The following is a 26251-nucleotide window of genomic DNA, read 5'->3' on the forward strand; positions in this document are numbered from 1 at the left end:
GATAACACTTTCAGTATAACTGAAATGTAGATAGTATTTAGAGAGGTTGGCTTGTGTTTGCTCAAAAAAACAAGTTCTCCATTTTCTTCGTCTTCAAAGGAGCTTTATAAGAGAGCATTCAAATAAAGCTAACAGTTTAGTTAAGAACAGCCTAGCCATATTCGAAGATTTAACCTAAAAGTGGGAGGATGATTCTGTATATAGACAGTCACTGGGAGAAGTACTTTGTCCTATCCTATCCTAAGATATGATGAATGTTATTGTAGAAGAAATCTACCTCACCTGGCACTTGGCAAATATGATATGCTGATGGTGATGCCCTGAGAGGAAGTCATATTTCCTCGGTGTACACAAAGCCCTCGAGAATATGGTTAAGGAACGTACGGCAGCTGGAACCATGATGTTCAGGGAAACAAACGTCACGTCAGGAGGTGCTACAGTGAGGGCTGATTATCTGTAAGATGGCTGAGAAACGGTTTAGGTCCTTGAGTATAATAACTGATCATGGACAATGCATGGCGAGGTTAAAGTACCTTAAGGAGGAATTAGAGAAACGGTGTAGGTTTTTTTTGTTTGTTTTGTTACTCCAGGTTTGACTAAAATTACGAAATCCAGTGAAAACGCCATAACAATAATACAGAATAATATCCATAGGGTAAATCTTGATGTGCCTTAGATGGACCATCTATGATGATTTAGAGAGAGGTGCTGGAATAGAGATTGACAACATGATCAGGTAAAGGAATGTAATATCAAGATGTAAAATATACATAGAAATAAGAGGTTAGATGATGGGGTATGTGTGTGTGCGTGAAGAATTCGTCCATGAGCTGCTTCAAGTCAGGTCAGAGGTGGAAAGGAACAAAAAACAGTTGTAACCTTAGAGATTGTGATGATCTGTGGCGAATTCAGTACTACTGGTGAGTTAATGATCTTGGTACTGAAAGGAGAGTGACAATGTTGCCAGTGTGTGAACCAAGAGTGTTGCATTTGATATGATCCCTGCATTATGGAAAGATAAATGAGATGTTGTTTATATAAATTGATTGGTAGACTTCCACGTAATGTGAGGTGGAACGGGTTTATGGCCTGGAGAAATAGGTTCTGACAAGAAAAAAAGTGGTAGCGGTGATGGAGTTCCCTCAATACAGGAGGATATGATTGCTATCAAATAGGTTCTACATGAAGGAAAAGAGTTTAACTATGAGATGATATCTTGGTAGTAAGTGACTTAATATTCCCATCCACTTCTAGCCGCAACAGTACTTTAAAGTTGTTGTGTTAGGCTATTAAAGAACCGGGGAAGACATGTTTTAATCGCCAGGGCAGCTGCACATGTTCCACCAGATGGAAATGAAGTAGGCGACACAGTGGGGATGGGGGCAGACCTCCATGTTCCCAAATATAAGCGACAATCAAATATCATCGTCAAAAGGAAGTTTCAGGAGAAAGGAACGATTGGAGAGGACTTGAAAGACAGCAGTAGTGTGTTATAATGAAAATACGCGGTGATGGATCCCATACATATGGCAAGAATAGGTGGTGGTTGAATGAAGACGACGAGGCTACGAGAATGGGTGGGAACATGCATGAAGTTCTGAGGAAAACTGAAAAAATAAAAGGAAAGGGTGACATTGAACATCATATTCAAGATCGTATATGTGCTGTCTAGGTTTAGATTTAAAGATGATATAATTACTAATGCTCTTAGATTTTTAGAACGCCTTAATGAGGTGGTTAAAGCTGGGAGATAATGCGTACAGAACATTTGTAATTCATGCCTACAAATGTGTCTCTCCAGTAGCATCTGGTAATATTACAATGCAGACACCTCACCTTAGTGTGGACGGGGTCCGTATTGTCTTGGGAATATTTGAATTCTGAATTCCGCACTAAGAATGGCTAAGTCTTCCACATTTGTTTCTGTCGTCACCGCCATAAGTGGCCATTTTTCGAAGCTAGGGTAGACTTTTATCTCTGTCAATGTCAAATCACACAGAATCTAGAGGTGGGCTTGTGAGATTCACGAAGTTTTGTACAACCTGACAAGGATATGTACGAGAACACAGAAGAAATCTCAAGTTTGAGCGAATTTCTGATTGTAGGGACTACGAATATAGTATTTTTTTTTCGATACAATTGATCAATAGACGAGAAGATAAAAATAAACATATCAACTAAACTGAAAAAGTATCTATATTGAAATGTTGGCCATGTGAAGAAACTGTTTCTATAAAAAGATATTTCTGCGCCCCTCAATGTTACTTAAAAAATGGGCTGCAATTTTTCTAGCCTATGTTCAACATTTTTCCTGAATGGAAATTGTGTGATTGTTATTTCAAATAAAGCTTTTAAATTTGATTCTGAAGTTAGGTAATAATGTTAAGTATTAATAATTCCGTAACGATTATTTTTGAAATAAGATTTTTATTTCGCTGAAAAATCACGGTGCTGGCTTAGGGCAGTGAATCTAGTTATATACCTTTTAAATCCAAAGTTTTTTACCAGCAATATATTTGTTTGTTTGTTAATTCAACGAAATCTGATTATGAGTAATTACTATTTGAGCTTCAAATAAACGGTATTTTTTTTCCAGGTTTGTTCCAGCATTTACCGCATGGCCACACGTGTGTTCAAGTATAAACAAATCGACGCGTTAGTGTGACAAAATGCTTGTTTTATTTGAGACATCGGCAGGATTTGGCATTTTCAAGGTAATTACATGTCTGTTGTCTGTGCGTTGATCGGGGGGTAATGATTAAAGGGAAATCTTCTGACAGAGAATGCAAGAGAAGATGTAGTTTGTGTAGAGAGAATGTAACACTTATGTTTACTTCGTGAGGTTAACTGAGACGCTGTTCCCCCCTATGTATGATTAGATGCTCCTTGGTGTATCCTTGAATGTCAGGTCAAAGGCCAAGCTAACTTAATGAATATTCAAACAGTTATATGCGCCTCAGAGGACGGTAACCCCACGAGACAATGTGGAAAGAAGCAATCCAGGCCATTGTTGACCCCAACGTAACCTTCAAACCCACAGCCATTTACCAGACTTATTGTAGATTAGGGTGAATATGGGCTTGAATTACCGTCTTTGCTCAGTGTCTTATAAGGCGACTGACTGTGCCGCCTTGCTCAAAGATCTTGCCATTGTGGGTAAAGTTCCAGTTTAGGGGCACCACAGAAATATTTGTGGATTTGTATGAAATGTACGTCAATAATTTCCCACAAGTCATTAACAGTGTTTTAGAGCAAGGCAGTTCATGCGTTAGTACACCAAATGACATGGCTAGATACCAACAAAGTACGCATGGCTTTGAAGATGAGGGAAGTTGTCGGGTAAAAAAATAGTGAAAATAGATTTGGCGCAAACAAAGATCTGTTATGAGAAAGAGAATGTTTTTTCATATCTCCATTCTACTCGTATATATCTTTTGCGTTTGGCATGACATGTTTCACTTCATTTATTTTGTAATGAGATTTGCTTCTCTCCTTAAACCTCGAGCTCTTTAGTAAGCAGATTTTATTAGTATTTTGTTTGAGAACTCATGGCATTACTGGGCTCCACCTGCTTGCAGTTATGCAATGAATGAATAGTCATCTTTGGCAAAGCTATATCATTCTGTTGATGGGAAGGGTTACTGTCTTGTGGAATTTCTTGCCTCAAAAGTCTCATTTCCCAGCAGCTAGAAGCAGTGCAGCTTTGAAGCTGCAGGAGCTCCATCATCAAACAGGGTCCTAGGGTTAAATGATAATAATGCTATAGTAATTGTAAGACTAATGATAGTAATAGTAGCAATAATTGTAATGAAACTTGAAGTTGAGATATTTTTTATTACCAGTAATTCATGGATTATTTCCATTACCTTATAAAGACTTTTTTTGTCTTTAGAGGGTATTGTTTAGCTGGAGATTTAGGAAAATGTTAATAGCTCATTAAGTTCCGGAAACAGAAAACATTATTAAGATGTGCGTTACTACAACTACGTCTATGAAGGCTCGTTCCTAAAATTATGTGTTACTACAACCACGTCTGTGAAGGTTCATTCCTAAAATTTTACAACAGTTATAAGCACATGAATACTCCACATTTGCCATGATGCTTACCAGTACTCTAGAAAAATATACCTCCATCATCCGTCTATCCTCTTGTGATAGCTCCAATTGTTTGCAAGGGAACAGTGTTATTACAGTTCATATGAGGATGTTATGCTAACTTGACAAAGAAAAGCATGCAGCCAAGTACCTGATATCTAAAACATGTAGTATATCTCTGCTTACTACTTTCAGCCGATGCAAGATGGTTGAAGAATTTTATCTTGGGAATTTAGGAGGATTTAATGTGTCCTCTCTTGTATTATCACTTTCTAGAAGTAGGAAGAGAAGGAGGTAAGTGTGGATTTTCCTTTGACAGCTCAATCATATCTTCCCAAGGCCACCTGACTGTGGTGAGGAAGAGAAGCAGGCCTTGGCCATCTCAGTCTTGCATAAGGCCTTGCCCCTTTTCAGATATGTAAATCTGAAAAATCAACATGGGTTGGGGAAGTTTTGGTACTTGCCAAAATTTGGAAACAATTTAGCGATGACAGTTGTGTATGTTTTGGTGTATTTTGTTTAAAACATTTATGTTTAAAAGTATACCCAGTTTGAAGCTAAAATTCTCCCTGAAAATTGGTATTTTCAGTCATTGTTGCTCTTTAGTAGTGTCCTGAATTTTTCTTTTTTGTCTCCAAACATTGCACTTATCAAATGTTGGACAAAGTACTAAAAAATGCTCTCAAAATAAATTTCATGCTATATAGTGAGTGGTATTGCCAGCTTATTACATAATAGACTTGTGTTTTAACCCTGAACAGGGCACCAGAGTCCTGGCTAACCCAGCTGAACTACCTTCCTTTTCGGGTCTTTTTTGGCTTGGATGCATAATGCTTCTTGTTCTTTTTGATGTTATTCACCAAGTTCATAGTAGCTTCTACATGATTTTGATGTGCAATACAATGCATGGAGTTCTAAGTTGTATTTTCTGATGTTACAGTTGTTGGATGAAAAGAAGCTACAGAAGGTTGATAATCTGTTTGAAGACTTTGAAACCGTAGAGAAGGCCAGTAAAGTGTAAGTAAAGTATTTTTACAGTTTTGATTGTGTTAGTTTTTGCTGTATAGGATATCTTATACTGACTGATCTATGTCATAAGATGCACTTAAATTCAAGTTATATCATTTACTCATACTTATTGGAACAAAGATGTTTTGAATACATATGTTTGATGTTAGTTAAGTCTCATATTGAACCTTGATTTTTTTAATCCATAATTTACCAGGTATTTGATTGATTGTATTTACTAGTTTATTTATAGATTTGATTTATTAGTTTTTCTTTTCTTGTTCTTTATAGTTTTTATTTATGGTGTTCATATTCTGTTTAAAAGTACTGAGAATATTTTGTAAAATCTGTGGGTTTCAAAGAGAGAACCTTACATATTTCAAGGGCAAGGCCAGAGATGACTTAAAAAAACAAAGCATTTTTAGAAATGTGTAATGTGAAACTTAAATATTTGAAGTGTTCTGAAATGAATGAGGTCATTCAAGATAGGTATACAGATGCTCCTCGACTTATGATGAGGTTACGTTCCAATACGTGAGCTTGGGAAGGAGACCTGTGTGAGGAAGTATCAGGAGAGACTGTGTACAGAATGGAAAAAGGTGAGATCAATGGAAGTAAGGGGAGTGGGGGAGGAATGGGATGTATTTAGGGAATCAGTGATGGATTGCGCAAAAGATGCTTGTGGCATGAGAAGAGTGGGAGGTGGGCTGTTTAGAAAGGGTAGTGAGTGGTGGGATGAAGAAGTAAGAGTATTAGTGAAAGAGAAGAGAGAGGCATTTGGACGATTTTTGCAGGGAAAAAATGCAATTGAGTGGGAGAAGTATAAAAGAAAGAGACAAGAGGTCAAGAGAAAGGTGCAAGAGGTGAAAAAAAGGGCAAATGAGAGTTGGGGTGAGAGACTATCAGTAAATTTTAGGGAGAATAAAAAGATGTTCTGGAAGGAGGTAAATAGGGTGCGTAAGACAAGGGAGCAAATGGGAACTTCAGTGAAGGGCGTAAATGGGGAGGTGATAACAAGTAGTGGTGATGTGAGAAGGAGATGGAATGAGTATTTTGAAGGTTTGTTGAATGTGTCTGATGACAGAGTGGCAGATATAGGGTGTTTGGGTCGAGTTGGTGTGCAAAGTGAGAGGGTTAGGGAAAATGATTTGGTAAACAGAGAAGAGGTAGTAAAAGCTTTGCGGAAGATGAAAGCCGGCAAGGCAGCAGGTTTGGATGGTATTGCAGTGGAATTTATAAAAAAAGGGGGTGACTGTATTGTTGACTGATTGGTAAGGTTATTTAATGTATGTATGACTCATGGTGAGGTGCCTGAGGATTGGCGGAATGCGTGCATAGTGCCATTGTACAAAGGCAAAGGGGAAAAGAGTGAGTGCTCAAATTACAGAGGTATAAGTTTGTTGAGTATTCCTGGTAAATTATATGGGAGGGTATTGACTGAGAGGGTGAAGGCATGTACAGAGCATCAGATTGGTGAAGAGCAGTGTGGTTTCAGAAGTGGTAGAGGATGTGTGGATCAGGTGTTTGCTTTGAAGAATGTATGTGAGAAATACTTAGAAAAGCAAATGGATTTGTATGTAGCATTTATGGATCTGGAGAAGGCATATGATAGAGTTGATAGAGATGCTCTGTGGAAGGTATTAAGAATATATGGTGTGGGAGGCAAGTTGTTAGAAGCAGTGAAAAGTTTTTATCGCGGATGTAAGGCATGTGTACGTGTAGGAAGAGAGGAAAGTGATTGGTTCTCAGTGAATGTAGGTTTGCGGCAGAGGTGTGTGATGTCTCCATGGTTGTTTAATTTGTTTATGGATGGGGTTGTTAGGGAGGTAAATGCAAGAGTTTTGGAAAGAGGGGCAAGTATGAAGTCTGTTGGGGATGAGAGAGCTTGGGAAGTGAGTCAGTTGTTGTTCGCTGATGATACAGCGCTGGTGGCGGATTCATGTGAGAAACTGCAGAAGCTGGTGACGGAGTTTGGTAAAGTGTGTGGAAGAAGAAAGTTAAGAGTAAATGTGAATAAGAGCAAGGTTATTAGGTACAGTAGGGTTGAGGGTCAAGTCAATTGGGAGGTGAGTTTGAATGGAGAAAAACTGGAGGAAGTGAAGTGTTTTAGATATCTGGGAGTGGATCTGTCAGCGGATGGAACCATGGAAGCGGAAGTGGATCATAGGGTGGGGGAGGGGGCGAAAATTTTGGGAGCCTTGAAAAATGTGTGGAAGTCGAGAACATTATCCCGGAAAGCAAAAATGGGTATGTTTGAAGGAATAGTGGTTCCAACAATGTTGTATGGTTGCGAGGCGTGGGCTATGGATAGAGTTGTGCGCAGGAGGATGGATGTGCTGGAAGTGAGATGTTTGAGGACAATGTGTGGTGTGAGGTGGTTTGATCGAGTAAGTAACGTAAGGGTAAGAGAGATGTGTGGAAATAAAAAGAGCGTGGTTGAGAGAGCAGAAGAGGGTGTTTTGAAATGGTTTGGGCACATGGAGAGAATGAGTGAGGAAAGATTGACCAAGAGGATATATGTGTCGGAGGTGGAGGGAACGAGGAGAAGAGGGAGACCAAATTGGAGGTGGAAAGATGGAGTGAAAAGGATTTTGTGTGATCGGGGCCTGAACATGCAGGAGGGTGAAAGGAGGGCAAGGAATAGAGTGAATTGGAGCGATGTGGTATACAGGGGTTGACGTGCTGTCAGTGGATTGAATCAAGGCATGTGAAGCGTCCGGGGTAAACCATGGAAAGCTGTGTAGGTATGTATATTTGCGTGTGTGGACGTGTGTATGTACATGTGTATGGGGGGGGGTTGGGCCATTTCTTTCGTCTGTTTCCTTGCGCTACCTCGCAAACGCGGGAGACAGCGACGAGGTATAAAAAAAAAAAAAGAAACGTTCCAATAAACCCATCATAAGTTGAAAATATTTTTAATTGAAAATACACTTAATACTGTACATCTAACCTACTGAATATCATAGCTTAGCTTACCTTAAACATTCTCAGAACACAGACGTTAACCTACAGTTGGACAGAATCTTATGATACGAAGCTTATTTTATGATGAAGTGGTGAATTTATCACTGTCGTAGAGTTGAAAAATCATAAGTTGAACCAATCTAAGTCGGGGGTCATCTGTAATGAAAATGGATTTCTTCAGAAAACATTCTGTATCACCTTTTATGAGGGGTTTGGTGACACAGGTAGCTTGTGAAGTTATACCTTATCTGATGGAAGCATTTATTGACACACCAGCCCCATTTAGAAATGGAACTTATGTTGACAAATTTGATAGCAGAAAAGATCTAGGCATGTTTAAGATGTGTCCAACACTTGTAAATAGGAATTTACAGGGTCACCTCAATTTGTGTGACAATTCATTTTGCATTTATTGTTGGAAAGGGAACATATGATACTTAAGGATGAAGTTCAGGGTTTGTAAGAGTCTACAGAAGTTGGAATAAGCTTGATTTTTTGCCTAATAAAAAATTGAGGATTAGAATTACGGAAATGACTCATATATTGCTATTTGATTACAGTGTCAACCTTTGAGCTTGAAAAATGTTCCAAAGATATTTTTGAGTTCCTTATTCTGTACTCCAACTGTGGCATCTTGTTAGATAATCATTTGTATTGTAAGTTGATACTGTGATTGTAGAACTATAGTTATTTAGAATTGATAATACTTGTATTCTGTATTTAAGTTAGTGCCTCTGCAAATGGGGATAAAAAAAATGGTGCCAATGTTACAGTAAAATTTTGAAATTTGATGTTTCAGTAATGTTCGAATTTTTTTTTTTCTGGTGCATTACACATGACAGCTAGAGACTGAGTGTGAACGAATGTGGCCTTTTTTGTCCTTTCATGGCACTACCTCGCTGGTGGGGGAGAGGGGGATGCTATTTCATGTGTGGCAGGGTGGCGATGGGAATGTATGAAGGCAGCAAGTATGAATATGTACATGTGTATATATGTATATGTCTGTGTATGTATATGTTATGTATGTGTTGAAATGTATATGTATGTATGCATGTGTGTGTGGGAGTTTGTGTATATACATGGGTGGGTTGGGCCATTCCTCATTTGTTTCCTTGCATTACCTCGCTGACGCAGGAGACAGCGATTAAGTATATTGAATAAATAAAATATATGTATGAATATGTGCGTATGTGGGCGTTTATGTTTATATGTGTGTATGTGAGTGGATGAGCCATTCTTTGTCTGTTTCCTGGCACTACCTTGCTGATGAAGGAAACAGCGATTATGTATGATGATAGAATGTACGAATTATGTAGGGTTTTTTTTTTTACTCAGGCATTCATATTCACTTCTCTTACAGTATCCAGCTTCAAGATTTTAAAAAGTTTGCTGATTCAGCTGATGCTTTAGAAGCAGGAGTAGCTCTGAATGAAGGTAAAATATGCAAGCCACTTAAGAAACTTTTGAAGACAGTATTTGCAAAGGAGGCTCATGAGCAGCTGATGGTATGGGATGCAAAACTTGGAAATTCAATTAAGGTATGTTATTTACTTGATTTCTTTGAGAGAAAGATTTTGGGCAGTTGAAATTTAGATATAGTTTGTCCCCTGTCCCTGTAGTAGGGGAGAAAGAATACTTCCATTGTAACTAAAAAGGGCAAGTCATGAGTTAGAAACCTTCTCATCCTTTTATTTCAGTTTATCAAAGTGGGAACAGAAGATAAACTAAGGGAGGACTGTTCTTAATTAGGCTAAAGGGTCAAAGTATTTTTGGATATAATCAGGATGAGAAGAAAGGAGAGATAGAGGTTTTACTTTAGTTAGAGGAACCTGCATGCTCTGGCTCAGTGAAACAAATATCAAGGGGGAGTGGTAAAATTGGTTTGCGGTCAAGTTTATTTTTAGAGTTAGGGCAAGGGCAAAGGAAGGGATGGCATTTTTGCTGGAGAAAGAATTATAAAGAAGTGAGTTCCAGATTAGTGAGAGTTATAAAGAAGTGAGTTCCAGATTAGTGTGGATAGGAGTGAAATTGGATTATGATTGTAAGGTGTTTATCAGTGTATATGCATTAGGTAGAGAGGATTGAGGAAGAGAGGTAAATGTTTTGGGAGGAGCTAAGAGAGGATGTCAGCAATTTCGATGTAGGGAATTTTTGCTGGAGAAAGAATTGTAAAGAAGCGAGTTCCAGATTAGTGTGGGTAGGAGTGAAATTGGATTATGATTGTAGGGTGTTTATCAGTGTATAATGTTACACTTTGGTAAAGTATGTGAAAGAAGAAAGTTAAGAGTAAATGTGAATAAGAGCAAGGTAATTAGGTACAGTAGGGTTGAGGGTCAAGTCAATTGGGAGGTAAGTTTGAATGGAGAAAAACTGGAGGAAGTAAAGTGTTTTAGATATCTGGGAGTGGATCTGGCAGCGGATGGAACCATGGAAGCGGAAGTGGATCATAGGGTGGGGGAGGGGGCAAAAATCCTGGGAGCCTTGAAGAATGTGTGGAAGTCGAGAACATTATTTCGGAAACCAAAAATGGGTATGTTTGAAGGAATAGTGGTTCCAATAATGTTGTATGGTTGCGAGGCGTGGGCTATGGATAGAGTTGTGTGCAGGAGGATGGATGTGCTGGAAATGAGATGTTTGAGGACAATTTGTGGTGTGAGGTGGTTTGATGGAGTAAGTAACGTAAGAGTAAGAGAGATGTGTGGAAATAAAAAGAGCGTGGTTGAGAGAGCAGAAGAGGGTGTTTTGAAGTGGTTTGGGCACATGGAGAGAATGAGTGAGGAAAGATTGACCAAGAGGATATATGTGTCGGAGGTGGAGGGAACGAGGAGAAGTGAGAGACCAAATTGGAGGTGGAAAGATGGAGTGAAAAAGATTTTGTGTGATCGGGGCCTGAACATGCAGGAGGGTGAAAGAAGGGCAAGGATTAAAGTGAATTGGATCGATGTGGTATACCGGGGTTGACGTGCTGTCAGTGGATTGAATCAGGGCATGTGAAGCGTCTGGGGTAAACCATGGAAAGCTGTGTAGGTATGTATATTTGCGTGTGTGGACGTATGTATATAGATGTGTATGGGGGTGGGTTGGGCCATTTCTTTCGTCTGTTTCCTTGCGCTACCTCGCAAACGCGGGAGACCGACAAAAAAAATATCGTTACGAATTAAAATATATTCGAGCAAGGTCACCAGTAACATATTTGTTACATGTAATCTACTAGTCCTTGTCTTCGTAAGGACGCTAGATTTGTTACGTTTCACAACAGGATAACACAATCAGAAAGTTATGGGATTGAATTAAAAACCAGCATTACAGTAAATCTACTTATAATGAAAGAATGCAGGTGTACAAAGATAAACACATAAATCAGGCATTTAACATTACGTTAACACTGAACATGAAATTAACATTGAACATAAGTTAACAATCCAGATAAGATTTCAAGCCAGGAGGTCTCTTTCCTCTATGACAGTTTGTTCGATAACATTACACTTAGATAGACCTGACGTGACACTAAACAACATCGTTACACTTAGCTACCTAACGTGACACAGTAGTAACATCTTACAAACTGGGGCAGCGGTGGCTACAGGGTTCGAGACAGGGAAAGCTCACATTACCTTTGCTGGGGGGCTCGAGTCTGCTGAAGGAATCGAGTCCCAGACAATCGTCTGAGCCTTTTAATTGAGGGACCAGCAGGGCAAGAACAGCTAGCCACGCCTCGACCCACCTTGTTACCCTATGGTGCCACCCCTGATTGGTTATGGGCCTAAGGCACACTGAGGATTGGAGGAGGGTGGCTCCAAGTGCCACTCCTACTTGGCTGGAGGGCCACTGGTATGTCGGTGAATGGAGAAGGTGTCATCCGTGAAACAGCTGACTGGCTGAAAGGGGGTTAAGCCTGTCCCACAACTGCTTAGAGGTTCCACCTCCTCTTGTCCTGACAGCGACGACACTGTATGGGGGCCGTAGGTTGACCCCAACTTGAACTGGTGCCTCGGATGAAAGGCCCATAGTGTCGAGGTGGACTGGATTGATGGCCTGGCGTGGCCATCTGGTTTCCCTCTCGAAGGTATGAGGGAGACCTCAAAATTAATGGTTTTGGTTATGGGAGTGAAATCCAAACCGATAATGGAGCGAAGGCCTTGGCCCTCGCCCTAACATGGAAAGGCACTTACTTTATACACAGAGATACACACATACCTATTCATATACGAACATGTGGACACCCACGTGTTCGTAACAATATGCATTGGGAAGAGAGGAGTGAGGAAGAGAGGTAAATCTTTTTGGAGTAGCTGAGAGAGGATGTCAGCAATTTTGATGCAGGGAATTGAATATTAGCGGTTGGAGATTTAGATGCAAATAAGTGGGGGCATTGGGTATCTAGTGTAGATGAATATATTGAACTGCTTGTTGACTTGTGTGCTGATAAAGGACTAGTTTTTGGGAATATTTGTTATAAAAATGTGCATATATTAAGTATACTGCAAGTAGGTGAGAAACATTAAGGCAAGCAAGTATGACTATATACATTTGCATATATGTATATGTCTGTGTATGTGTATATGTTGATATGTATATGTGCGTGTATGGGCATTTAGAAAGGGTAGTGAGTGGTGGGATGAAGAAGTAAGAGTATTAGTGAAAGAGAAGAAAGAGGCATTTGGACGATTTTTGCAGGGAAAAAATGCAATTGAGTGGGAGAAGTATAAAAGAAAGAGACAGGAGGTCAAGAGAAAGGTGCAAGAGGTGAAAAAAAGGGCAAATGAGAGTTAGGGTGAGAGACTATCAGTAAATTTTAGGGAGAATAAAAAGATGTTCTGGAAGGAGGTAAATAGGGTGCGTAAGACAAGGGAGCAAATGGGAACTTCAGTGAAGGGCGCAAATGGGGAGGTGATAACAAGTAGTGGTGATGTGAGAAGGAGATGGAATGAGTATTTTGAAGGTTTGTTGAATGTGTCTGATGACAGAGTGGCAGATATAGGGTGTTTGGGTCGAGGTGGTGTGCAAAGTGAGAGGGTTAGGGAAAATGATTTGGTAAACAGAGAAGAGGTAGTAAAAGCTTTGCGGAAGATGAAAGCCGGCAAGGCAGCAGGTTTGGATGGTATTGCAGTGGAATTTATTAAAAAAGGGGGTGACTGTATTGTTGACTGGTTGGTAAGGTTATTTAATGTATGTATGACTCATGGTGAGGTGCCTGAGGATTGGCGGAATGCGTGCATAGTGCCATTGTACAAAGGCAAAGGGGATAAGAGTGAGTGCTCAAATTACAGAGGTATAAGTTTGTTGAGTATTCCTGGTAAATTATATGGGAGAGTATTGATTGAGAGGGTGAAGGCATGTACAGAGCATCAGATTGGGGAAGAGCAGTGTGGTTTCAGAAGTGGTAGAGGATGTGTGGATCAGGTGTTTGCTTTGAAGAATGTATGTGAGAAATACTTAGAAAAGCAAATGGATTTGTATGTAGCATTTATGGATCTGGAGAAGGCATATGATAGAGTTGATAGAGATGCTCTGTGGAAGGTATTAAGAATATATGGTGTGGGAGGCAAGTTGTTAGAAGCAGTGAAAAGTTTTTATCGAGGATGCAAGGCATGTGTACGTGTAGGAAGAGAGGAAAGTGATTGGTTCTCAGTGAATGTAGGTTTGCGGCAGGGGTGTGTGATGTCTCCATGGTTGTTTAATTTGTTTATGGATGGGGTTGTTAGGGAGGTAAATGCAAGAGTCTTGGAAAGAGGGGCAAGTATGAAGTCTGTTGGGGATGAGAGAGCTTGGGAAGTGAGTCAGTTGTTTGCTGATGATACAGCGCTGGTGGCGGATTCATGTGAGAAACTGCAGAAGCTGGTGACGGAGTTTGGTAAAGTGTGTGGAAGAAGAAAGTTAAGAGTAAATGTGAATAAGAGCAAGGTTATTAGGTACAGTAGGGTTGAGGGTCAAGTCAATTGGGAGGTGAGTTTGAATGGAGAAAAACTGGAGGAAGTGAAGTGTTTTAGATATCTGGGAGTGGATCTGTCAGCGGATGGAACCATGGAAGCGGAAGTGGATCATAGGGTGGGGGAGGGGGCGAAAATTTTGGGAGCCTTGAAAAATGTGTGGAAGTCGAGAACATTATCCCGGAAAGCAAAAATGGGTATGTTTGAAGGAATAGTAGTTCCAACAATGTTGTATGGTTGCGAGGCGTGGGATATGGATAGAGTTGTGCGCAGGAGGATGGATGTGCTGGAAATGAGATGTTTGAGGACAATGTGTGGTGTGAGGTGGTTTGATCGAGTAAGTAACGTAAGGGTAAGAGAGATGTGTGGAAATAAAAAGAGCGTGGTTGAGAGAGCAGAAGAGGGTGTTTTGAAATGGTTTGGGCACATGGAGAGAATGAGTGAGGAAAGATTGACCAAGAGGATATATGTGTCGGAGGTGGAGGGAACGAGGAGAAGAGGGAGACCAAATTGGAGGTGGAAAGATGGAGTGAAAAGGATTTTGTGTGATCGGGGCCTGAACATGCAGGAGGGTGAAAGGAGGGCAAGGAATAGAGTGAATTGGAGCGATGTGGTATACAGGGGTTGACGTGCTGTCAGTGGATTGAATCAAGGCATGTGAAGCGTCCGGGGTAAACCATGGAAAGCTGTGTAGGTATGTATATTTGCGTGTGTGGACGTGTGTATGTACATGTGTATGGGGGGGGTTGGGCCATTTCTTTCGTCTGTTTCCTTGCGCTACCTCGCAAACGCGGGAGACAGCGACAAAGTATAAAAAAAAAAAAAAAAAATATATATATATATATATATATATATATATATATATATATATATATATATATATATTTATATATATATCTTTTCTTTTTTCTTTCGTACTATTCGCTATTTCCCACGTCAGCGAGGTAGCGTTAAGAACAGAGGAATGGGCCTTTGAGGGAACATCCTCATTTGGCCCCCTTCTCTGTTCCTTCTTTTGGATATATGTGTCGGAGGTGGAGAGAGCCAGGAGAAGAGGAAGACCAAATTGGAGGTGGAAAGATGGAGTGAAAAAGATTTTGTGTGATCGGGGCCTGAACATGCAGGAGGGTGAAAGGAGGGCAAGGAATAGAGTGAATTGGAGCGATGTGGTATACTGGGGTTGACGTGCTGTTAGTGGATTGAATCAAGGCATGTGAAGCGTCTGGGGTAAACCATGGAAAGCTGTGTAGGTATGTATATTTGCGTGTGTGGACGTATGTATATACATGTGTATGGGGGGGGTTGGGCCATTTCTTTCGTCTGTTTCCCTGCGCTACCTCGCAAACGCGGGAGACAGCAACAAAGTATAGAAAAAAAAAATATATATATATATATATATATATATATATATATATATATATATATATATATATATATATATCCCTGGGGATAGGGGATTAAGAGTACTTCCCACGTATTCCCTGCGTGTCGTAGAAGGCGACTAAAAGGGGAGGGAGCGGGGGGCTGGAAATCCTCCCCTCTCGTTTTTTTTTTAATTTTCCAAAAGAAGGAACAGAGAATTGGGCCAGGTGAGGGTATTCCCTCAAAGGCCCAGTCCTCTGTTCTTAACGCTACCTCGCTAATGCGGGAAATGGCGAATAGTTTGAAAGAAAGAAAAATATATATATATATATATATATATATATATATATATATATATATATATATATATATATATATATATATATATATATATATATGGCTATTCCCTGGGGATAGGGGAGAAAGAATACTTCCCACGTATTCCCTGCGTGTCGTAGAAGGCGACTAAAAGGGAAGGGAGCGGGGGGCTGGAAATCCTCCCCTCTCGTTTTTTTTTTTTTTTTTTTTTTTTTTCCCAAAAGAAGGAACAGAGAAGAGGGCCAGGTGAGGATATTCCCTCAAAGGCCCAGTCCTCTGTTCTTAACGCTACCTCGCTATCGCGGGAAATAGCGAATAGTATGAAAAAAAAAATATATATATATATATATATATATATATATATATATATATATATATATATATATATGTATGGGAGGGTATTGATTGAGAGGGTGAAGGCATGTACAATTGGTATAATTGGTAAATTATATGGGAGGGTATTGATTGAGAGGGTGAAGGCATGTACAGAGCATCAGATTGGGGAAGAGCAGTGTGGTTTCAGAAGTGGTAGAGGATGTGTGGATCAGGTGTTTGCTTTGAAGAATGTATGTGAGAAATACTTAGAAAAGCAAATGGATTTGTATGTAGCATTTATGGATCTGGAGAAGGCATATGATAGAGTTGATAGAGATGCTCTGTGGAAGGTATTAAGAATATATGGTGTAGGAGGAAAGTTGTTAGAAGCAGTGAAAAGTTTTTATCGAGGATGTAAGGCATGTGTACGTGTAGGAAGAGAGGAAAGTGATTGGTTCTCAGTGAATGTAGGTTTGCGGCAGGGGTGTGTGATGTCTCCATGGTTGTTTAATTTGTTTATGGATGGGGTTGTTAGGGAGGTAAATGCAAGAGTTTTGGAAAGAGGGGCAAGTATGAAGTCTGTTGGGGATGAGAGAGCTTGGGAAGTGAGTCAGTTGTTGTTCGCTGATGATACAGCGCTGGTGGCTGATTCATATGAGAAACTGCAGAAGCTGGTGACTGAGTGTGGTAAAGTGTGTGGAAGAAGAAACTTGCTGGTGACTGAGTTTGGTAAAGTGTGTGGAAGAAGAAAGTTAAGAGTAAATGTGAATAAGAGCAAGGTTATTAGGTACAGTAGGGTTGAGGGTCAAGTCAATTGGGAGGTGAGTTTGAATGGAGAAAAACTGGAGGAAGTGAAGTGTTTTAGATATCTGGGAGTGGATCTGGCAGCGGATGGAAACATGGAAGCGGAAGTGGATCATAGGGTGGGGGAGGGGGCGAAAATTCTGGGGCCTTAAAGAATGTGTGGAAGTCGAGAACATTATCTCGGAAAGCAAAAATGGGTATGTTTGAAGGAATAGTGGTTCCAACAATGTTGTATGGTTGCGAGGCGTGGGCTATGGATAGAGTTGTGCGCAGGAGGATGGATGTGCTGGAAATGAGATGTTTGAGGACAATGTGTGGTGTGAGGTGGTTTGATCGAGTGAGTAACGTAAGGGTAAGAGAGATGTGTGGAAATAAAAAGAGCGTGGTTGAGAGAGCAGAAGAGGGTGTTTTGAAGTGGTTTGGGCACATGGAGAGAATGAGTGAGGAAAGATTGACCAAGAGGATATATGTGTCGGAGGTGGAGGGAACGAGGAGAAGAGGGAGACCAAATTGGAGGTGGAAAGATGGAGTGAAAAAGATTTTGTGTGATCGGGGCCTGAACATGCAGGAGGGTGAAAGGAGGGCAAGGAATAGAGTGAATTGGAGCGATGTGGTATACAGGGGTTGACGTGCTGTCAGTGGATTGAATCAGGGCATGTGAAGCGTCTGGGGTAAACCATGGAAAGCTGTGTAGGTATGTATATTTGCGTGTGTGGACGTATGTATATACATGTGTATGGGGGGGGGTTGGGCCATTTCTTTCGTCTGTTTCCTTGCGCTACCTCACAAACGCGGGAGACAGCGACAAAGTATAATAAAAAAAAAATATATAATATATGTATATATGTGGAGGCTAAGGTGAAGATTTTTATGGGTTTTCAGAAAAGAGCGGGGGGCCAGAAATCCTCCCCTCGTATTAACTTTCTAAAATGGGAAACAGAAGAAGGAGTCACGTGGGGAGTGCTCATCCTCCTCGAAGGCTCAGAGTGGGGTGCCTAAATGTGTGTGGATGTAACCAAGATGTGAAAAAAGGAGAGATAGGTAGTATGTTTGAGGAAAGGAACCTGGATGTTTTGGCTCTGAGTGAAACGAAGCTCAAGGGTAAAGGGGAAGAGTGGTTTGGGAATGTCTGGGGAGTAAAGTCAGGGGTTAGTGAGAGGACAAGAGCAAGGGAAGGAGTAGCAATACTCCTGAAACAGGAGTTGTGGGAGTATGTGATAGAATGTAAGAAAGTAAATTCTCGATTAATATGGGTAAAACTGAAAGTTGATGGAGAGAGGTGGGTGATTATTGGTGCATATGCACCTGGGCATGAGAAGAAAGATCATGAGAGGCAAGTGTTTGGAAGCAGCTGAATGAGTGTGTTAGTGGTTTTGATGCACGAGACCGGGTTATAGTGATGGGTGATTTGAATGCAAAGGTGAGTAATGTGGCAGTTGAGGGAATAATTGGTATACATGGGGTGTCCAGTGTTGTAAATGGAAATGGTGAAGAGCTTGTAGATTTATGTGCTGAAAAAGGACTGATGATTGGGAATACCTGGTTTAAAAAGCGAGATATACATAAGTATACTTATGTAAGTAGGAGAGATGGCCAGAGAGCGTTATTGGATTACGTGTTAATTGACAGGCGTGCGAAAGAGAGACTTTTGGATGTTAATGTGCTGAGAGGTGCAACTGGAGGGATGTCTGATCATTATCTTGTGGAGGCTACGGTGAAGATTTGTATGGGTTTTCAGAAAAGAAGAGTGAATGTTGGGGTGAAGAGGGTGGTGAGAGTAAGTGAGCTTAGGAAGGAGACCTGTGTGAGGAAGTACCAGGAGAGACTGAGTACACATTTGGAAAAAGGTGAGAACAATGGAAGTAAGGGGAGTGGGGGAGGAATGGGATGTATTTAGGAAATCAGTGATGGATTGCGCAAAAGATGCTTGTGGCATGAGAAGAGTGGGAGGTGGGTTGATTAGAAAGGGTAGTGAGTGGTGGAATGAAGAAGTAAGAGTATTAGTGAAAGAGAAGAGAGAGGCATTTGGATGATTTTTGCAGGGAAAAATTGCAATTGAGTGGGAGATGTATAAAAGAAAGAGACAGGAGGTCAAGAGAAAGGTGCAAGAGGTGAAAAAGAGGGCAAATGAGAGTTGGGGTGAGAGAGTATCATTAAATTTTAGGGAGAATAAAACGATGTTCTGGAAGGAGGTAAATAAAGTGCGTAAGACAAGGGAACAAATGGGAACTTCAGTGAAGGGCGCAAATGGGGAGGTGCTAATAAGTAGTGGTGATGTGAGAAGGAGATGGAGTGAGTATTTTGAAGGTTTGTTGAATGTGTTTGATGATAGAGTGGCAGATATAGGGTGTTTTGGTCGAGGTGGTGTGCAAAGTGAGAGGGTTAGGGAAAATGATTTGGTAAACAGAGAAGAGGTAGTAAAAGCTTTGCGGAAGATGAAAGCCGGCAAGGCAGCAGGTTTGGATGGTATTGCAGTGGAATTTATTAAAAAAGGGGGTGACTGTATTATTGACTGGTTGGTAAGGTAATTTAATGTATGTATGACTCATGGTGAGGTGCCTGAGGATTGGCGGAATGTGTGCATAGTGCCATTGTACAAAGGCAAAGGGGATAAGAGTGAGTGCTCAAATTACAGAGGTATAAGTTTGTTGAGTATTCCTGGTAAATTATATGGGAGGGTATTGATTGAGAGGGTGAAGGCATGTACAGAGCATCAGATTGGGGAAGAGCAGTGTGGTTTCAGAAGTGGTAGAGGATGTGTGGATCAGGTGTTTGCTTTGAAGAATGTATGTGAGAAATACTTAGAAAAGCAAATGGATTTGTATGTAGCATTTATGGATCTGGAGAAGGCATATCATAGAGTTGATAGAGATTCTCTGTGGAAGGTATTAAGAATATATGGTGTGGGAGGCAAGTTGTTAGAAGCAGTGAAAAGTTTTTATCGAGGATGTAAGGCATGTGTACGTGTAGGAAGAGAGGAAAGTGATTGGTTCTCAGTGAATGTAGGTTTGCGGCAGGGGTGTGTGATGTCTCCATGGTTGTTTAATTTGTTTATGGATGGGGTTGTTAGTGAGGTGAATGCAAGAGTTTTGGAAAGAGGGGCAAGTATGCAGTCTGTTGTGTATGAGAGAGCTTGGGAAGTGAGTCAGTTGTTGTTCGCTGATGATACAGCGCTGGTGGCTGACTCATGTGAGAAACTGCAGAAGCTGGTGACTGAGTTTGGTAAAGTGTGTGGAAGAAGAAAGTTAAGAGTAAATGTGAATAAGAGCAAGGTTATTAGGTACAGTAGGGTTGAGGTTCAAGTCAATTGGGAGGTAAGTTTGAATGGAGAAAAACTGGAGGAAGTAAAGTGTTTTAGATATCTGGGAGTGGATCTGGCAGCGGATGGAACCATGGAAGCGGAAGTGAATCATAGGGTGGGGGAGGGGGCGAAAATGCTGGGAGCCTTGAAGAATGTGTGGAAGTCGAGAACATTATCTCAGAAAGCAAAAATGGGTATGTTTGAAGGAATAGTGGTTCCAACAATGTTGTATGGTTGCGAGGCGTGGGCTATGGATAGAGTTGTGCGCAGGAGGGTGGGTGTGCTGGAAATGAGATGTTTGAGGACAATATGTGGTGTGAGGTGGTTTGATCGAGTAAGTAATTTAAGGGTAAGAGAGATGTGTGGCAATAAAAAGAGCGTGGTTGAGAGAGCAGAAGAGGGTGTTTTGAAGTGGTTTGGTCACATGGAGAGAATGAGTGAGGAAAGATTGACCAAGAGGATATATGTGTCGGAGGTGGAGGGAACGAGGAGAAGTGGGAGACCAAATTGGAGGTGGACAGATGGAGTGAAAAAGATTTTGAGTGATCGGGGCCTGAACATGCAGGAGGGTGAAAGGCGGGCAAGGAATAGAGTGAATAGGATTGATGTGGTATACCGGGGTTGACGTGCTGTCAGTGGATTGAATCAGGGCATGTGAAGCGTCTGGGGTAAACCATGGAAAGTTGTGTGGGGCCTGGATGTGGAAAGGGAGCTGTGGTTTCGGGCATTATTGCATGACAGCTGGAGGCTGAGTGTGAACGAATGGGGCCTTTGTTGTCTTTTCCTAGTGCTACCTCGCACACATGAGGGGGGAGGGGGATGGTATTCCATGTGTGGCGAGGTGGCGATGGGAATGAATAGGGGCAGACAGTGTGAATTCTGTGCATGGGTATATATGTATGTGTCTGTGTGTGTATATATATGTGTACATTGAGATGTATAGGTATGTATATTTGCGTGTGTGGGCGTGTGTGTGTGTACATTGTGTATGGGGGTGGGTTGGGCCATTTCTTTCGTCTGTTTCCTTGCGCTACCTCGCAAACGCGGGTGACAGCGACAATGCAAAAAAAAAAAAAATTATATATGTACATACACATAAAGATGGAGTGAAAAAGATTTTGAGTGATCGGGGCCTCAACATGCAGGAAGGTGAAAGGCGTACAAGGAATAGAGTGAATTGGAACGATGTGGTATACCGGGGTCGACGTGCTGTCAATGGATTGAACCAGGGCATGTGAAGCGTCTGGGGTAAACCATGGAAATTGTGTGGGGCCTGGATGTGGAAAGGAAGCTGTGGTTTCGGTGCATTATTACTTGACAGCTAGAGACTAAGTGTGAACGAATGGGGCCTTTGGTGTCTTTTCTTAGCGCTACCTAGCACACATGAGGGGGGAGGGGGTTGTTATTCCATGTGTGGCGAGGTGGCGATGGGAACAAATAAAGGCATACAGTATGAATTATGTACATGTGTATATATGTATATGTCTGTGTGTGTATATATATGTGTACTTTGAGATTTATAGGTATGTATATTTGCGTGTGTGGACATGTATGTATATACATACATGTGTATGTGGGTGGGTTGGGCCATTCTTTCGTCTGTTTCTTTGCACTACCTCGCTAACGCGGGAGATAGCGATAAAGCAAAATAAATAGATAAATAAATATGTATATATATTTAGGGAGGTGAATGCAAGAGTTTTGGAAAGAGGGGCAATTATGCAGTCTGTTGTGGATGAGAGAGCTTGGGAAGTGAGTCAGTTGTTGTTCGCTGATGATACAGCGCTGGTGGCTGATTCATGTGAGAAACTGCATAAGCTGGTGACTGAGTTTGGTAAAGCGTGTGAAAGAAGAAAGTTAAGAGTAAATGTGAATAAGAGCAAGGTTATTAGGTACAGTAGGGTTGAGGGTCAAGTCAATTGGGAGGTAAGTTTGAATGGAGAAAAACCGGAGGATGTAAAGTGTTTTAGATATCTGGGAGTGGATCTGGCAGCGGATGGAACCATGGAAGCGGAAGTGAATCATAGGGTGGGGGAGGGGGCAAAAATTCTGGGAGCCTTGAAGAATGTTTGGAAGTCGAAAACATTATCTCGGAAAGCAAAAATGGGTATGTTTGAAGGAATAGTGGTTCCAACAATGTTGTATAGTTGCGGGGCGTGGGCTATGGATAGAGTTGTGCGGAGGAGGGTGGATATGCTGGAAATGAGATGTTTGAGGACAATATGTGGTGTGAGGTGGTTTGATCGAGTAAGTAATGTAAGGGTAAGAGAGATGTGTGGAAATAAAAAGAGCGTGGTTGAGAGAGCAGAAGAGGGTGGTGAGAAATGGTTTGGTGACATGGAAAGAATGAGTGAGGAAAGATTGACCAAGAGGATATATGTGTTGGAGGTGGAGGGAACGAGGAGAAGTGGGATACCAAATTGGAGGTGGAAAGATGGAGTGAAAAAGATTTTGTGTGATCGGGACCTGAACATGCAGGGGGGTGAAAGGCGTGCAAGGAATAGAGTGAATTGGAACGATGTGGTATACCGGGGTCGACGTTCTGTCAATGGATTGAACCAGGGCATGTGAAGCGTCTGGGGTAAACCATGGAAAGTTGTGTGGGGCCTGGATGTGGAAAGGGAGATGTGGTTTCGGTGCATTAATACATGACAGCTAGAGACTGAGTGTGAACTAATGGGGCCTTTGTTGTCTTTTCCTAGCACTACCTCGCACACATGAGGGGGGAGGGGGTTGTTATTCCATGTGTGGTGAGGTGGCGTTGGGAATAAAAAAAGGCAGACAGTATGAATTATGTACATGTGTATATATGTATATGTCTGTGTGTGTATATATATGTGTACATTGAGATGTATAGGTATGTATATTTGCGTGTGTGGACGTGTATGTGGGTGGGTTGGGCCATTCTTTCGTCTGTTTCCTTGCGCTAACTCGCTAACGGGGGAGACAGCGACAAAGCAAAATAAATAAATAAATATATATATATGTCTGTGTATGTATATGTATGTGTACGTTGAAATGTATAGGTATGTATATGTGCGTGTGTGGACGTGTATGTATATACATCTGTATATGGGTGGGTTGGGCCATTCTTTCGTCTGTTTCCTTGCGCTACCTCGCCAACGTGGGAGACAGCGACACAGTATAATAAAAAATAAGAAATGATATATATATATATATATATATATGTATATGTTGAGATGTATAGGTATGTATAGGTGCGTGTGTAGATGTGTATGTGGGTGGGTTGGGCCATATCTTTCGTCTGTTTCCTTGCGCTACCTCGTTAACGCAGGAGACAGCAACAAAGCAAAAAAAAAAAAAAGATGTTTTGGAAGGAGGTAAATAAAATGCGTAAGACAAGAGAACAAATGGGAACATCGGTGAAGGGGCAAATGGGGAGGTAAAAACTAGTGATGGTGAAGTGAGAGGGAGATGGAGTGAGTATTTTGAAGGTTTGTTGAATGTGTTAGATGATAGAGTGGCAGATATAGGGTGTTTTGGTTGAGGTGGTGTGGGAAGTGAGAGGGTCGGGGAGAATGATTTGTTAAACAGAGAAGAGGTAGAGAATGCTTTGCAGAGTATGAAAGCTGGCAAGGTGGCTGATTTGGATGGTATTGCAGTGGCATTTATCAAAAAAGGGGTTGACTGTGGTGTTGACTGGTTGGTGAGGATATTCAGTGTATGTATAGTTCATGGTGAAGTGTTTGAGGATTGGCGGAATGCATGCATAGTGTCATTGTACAAGGGCAAAGGGGATAAACGTGAGTGTTCAAATTACAGAGGTTTAAGTTTGTTAAGTATTCCTGGGAAATTATATGGGAGGGTATTGATTGAAAGGGTGAAGGCATGTACAGTGCATCAGATTGGGGAAAAGCAGTGTAGTTTCAGAAGTGGTAGAGGATGCGTGGATCAGGTGTTTGCTTTGAAAAATGTATGTGAGAAATACTTAGAAAAACAAATGGATTTTTATGTAGCATTTATGGATCTGGAAAAGGCATATGATAGAGTTGAAAGAGATGCTCTGTGGAAGTTATTATGAGTATATGTTGTAGGAGGTAAGTTGCGAGAAGCAGTGAAAAGTTTTATCAAGGCTGTAAGGCATATGTACGAATAGGAAGAGAGGAAAGTGATTAGTTCCCAGTGAATGTTGGATTGCGGCATGGGTGCGTGATGTTTCCATGTTGTTTAATTTGTTTATGGATGGGGTTGTTAGGTAGGTGAATGCAAGAATTTTGGAGAGAGGGACAAGTATGCTGTCTGTTGTGGATGAGAGGGCTTGGGAAGTGAGTCAGTTGTTGTTCGCTGATGATAGAGCGCTTGTTTCTGATTCATTTGAGAAACTGCAGAAATGGATGAGTGAGTTTGGTAAATTGTGTGAAAGAAGAAAGCTGAGAGTAAATATGAATACGAGCAAGGTTATTAGTTTCAGTAGTGTTGAGGGACAAGTCAATTGGGAGGTAAGTTTGAAGGGAGAAAAAGTGGAGGAAGTGAAGTGTTTTTGATATCTGGGAGTGGATTTGGCAGCAGATGGAACCATGGAAGCGGAAGTGAGTCACAGGGTGGAGGAGGGGGCGAACGTTTGGGAGTGTTGAAGTGTGGAAGTCGAGAACGTTATCTCGGAGAGCAAAAATGTATATGTTTGAAGGAATAGTGGTCCATCAATGTTATAGGGTTGTGAGGCATGGGCTATAGATAGAGTTGTGCGGAGGAGGGTGGATGTGTTGGAATTGAGATGTTTGGGGACAATATGTGGTGTGAGGTGGTTTGATCAAGTAAGTAATGAAAGGATAAGAGAGATTTGTGGTAATAAAAAGTGTGGTTGAGAGAGCAGAAATGGTTTGGTCACATGGAAAGAATGAGTGAGGAAAGATTGACAAAGAGGGTATATGTGTCAGGTGGAGGGAACGAGGAGAAGTGGGAGACCAAATTGGAGGTGGAAGGATTGAGTGAAAAAGATTTTGAGCGATTGGGGCCTGAACATACAGGAGGGTGAAAGGCGTGCAAGGAATAGAGTGAATTGGAACAGTGTGGTATATTGGGGTCGACCTGCTGTCAATGGATTGAACCAGGGCATGTGAAGCATCTGGGGTAAACCATGGAAAGCTTTGTGGGGCCTGGATGTGGAAAGGGAGCTGTGGTTTCAGTGCATTACCTGTGACAGCTAGAGACTGAGTGTGGACGAATGTGGCCTTTGTTGTCTTTTCCTAGCGCTACCTCACGTGCATGTGGGGGTAGGGGGGGGTGCCATTTCATGTGTGGCAGGGTGGTGGCGGGATTGGATGAAGGCAGCATGTATGAATATGTACATCTCTATATATGTATATGTCTGTGTATGTATATGTATGTATACAGTGAAATGTATAGGTATGTATATGTGCGTGTGTGGGCATTTATGTATTTACATGTGTATGTGGGTGGGTTGGGCCATTCTTTCGTCTGTTTCCTTGCGCTACCTCGCTAATGTGGGAGACAGCGACAAAGCATAATATGATATATATAATGTATTAGTAGTTTAGTGAGCAAAGTAGAGAATGTTGAAAGTGAATGTGCTGAGAGGGACAGCTGGTGAGATATGTGATCACTTTTTGTTGGAGGTGAGTGTGGAATTCTGTTGTGGCTTCTGGAAAAAGAGAATATTACGTCAGTGGGAAGAGGCTAGAGAAAGTGAATGAGCTTGAAATAGAGGCTTATTTGTGGAGATACCAAGAGAGATGTTTTAGGAATGGCAGAAGGTAAAAGTAAATGAAACAGGGAATGGAAGAGGAATAGAAGATATTTAGGGAAGTATTGCTTCATGTACAGGTGCAGTGGATAGAATGGTAATGGAGGTAAATGTAAGGGTCTGCGAGAAAGGGGTGGATCTTCAGAATGCTGAGGTTGGGGAGGCCTGGAAGTGAGTTGGTTGCTGTTTGTATTTGAAACAGCACTGTTGGCAGAATTGAGTAAATGTGGAAGCTAATGTTGGATATTGGGAGAGATTGTGGAAGGAGGAAGTTAGGAGGTAATGTGAATAGAAATAAGGGAATGAGGTTTATCAGGGTGAAGAGTCAGGATGGTATGACTTAGAGTTTGGATGGAGAAAACCTGGAGGAAGTGCAATGGTTTAGATACCTAGCAGTGGACATAGCAGCAGATGGAACCATGGGAGCTG

At 41.4% G+C, this 26251-nt stretch overlaps 1 protein-coding gene across 2 annotated transcripts in view; it reads left to right on the top strand.

The window, feature by feature from the left end:
* Positions 1-2556: 2556 nt before the first annotated feature.
* Positions 2557-26251, top strand: part of nop5 (nop5 ribonucleoprotein) — a 71551-nt gene continuing 47856 nt past the window's right edge. For both annotated transcript variants that reach the window (XM_071666846.1, XM_071666847.1), the window contains exons 1-3: positions 2557-2714; positions 5036-5112; positions 9428-9605. In XM_071666846.1, the coding sequence (XP_071522947.1) occupies positions 2670-2714; positions 5036-5112; positions 9428-9605 (300 nt within the window). In that variant the 5' untranslated portion in view covers positions 2557-2669. The remainder of the gene's footprint in view (positions 2715-5035; positions 5113-9427; positions 9606-26251) is intronic.

The sequence above is a fragment of the Panulirus ornatus genome, chromosome 11 (assembly GCF_036320965.1).
Source record: "Panulirus ornatus isolate Po-2019 chromosome 11, ASM3632096v1, whole genome shotgun sequence".
In the NCBI taxonomy this organism is placed as follows: domain Eukaryota; kingdom Metazoa; phylum Arthropoda; class Malacostraca; order Decapoda; family Palinuridae; genus Panulirus; species Panulirus ornatus.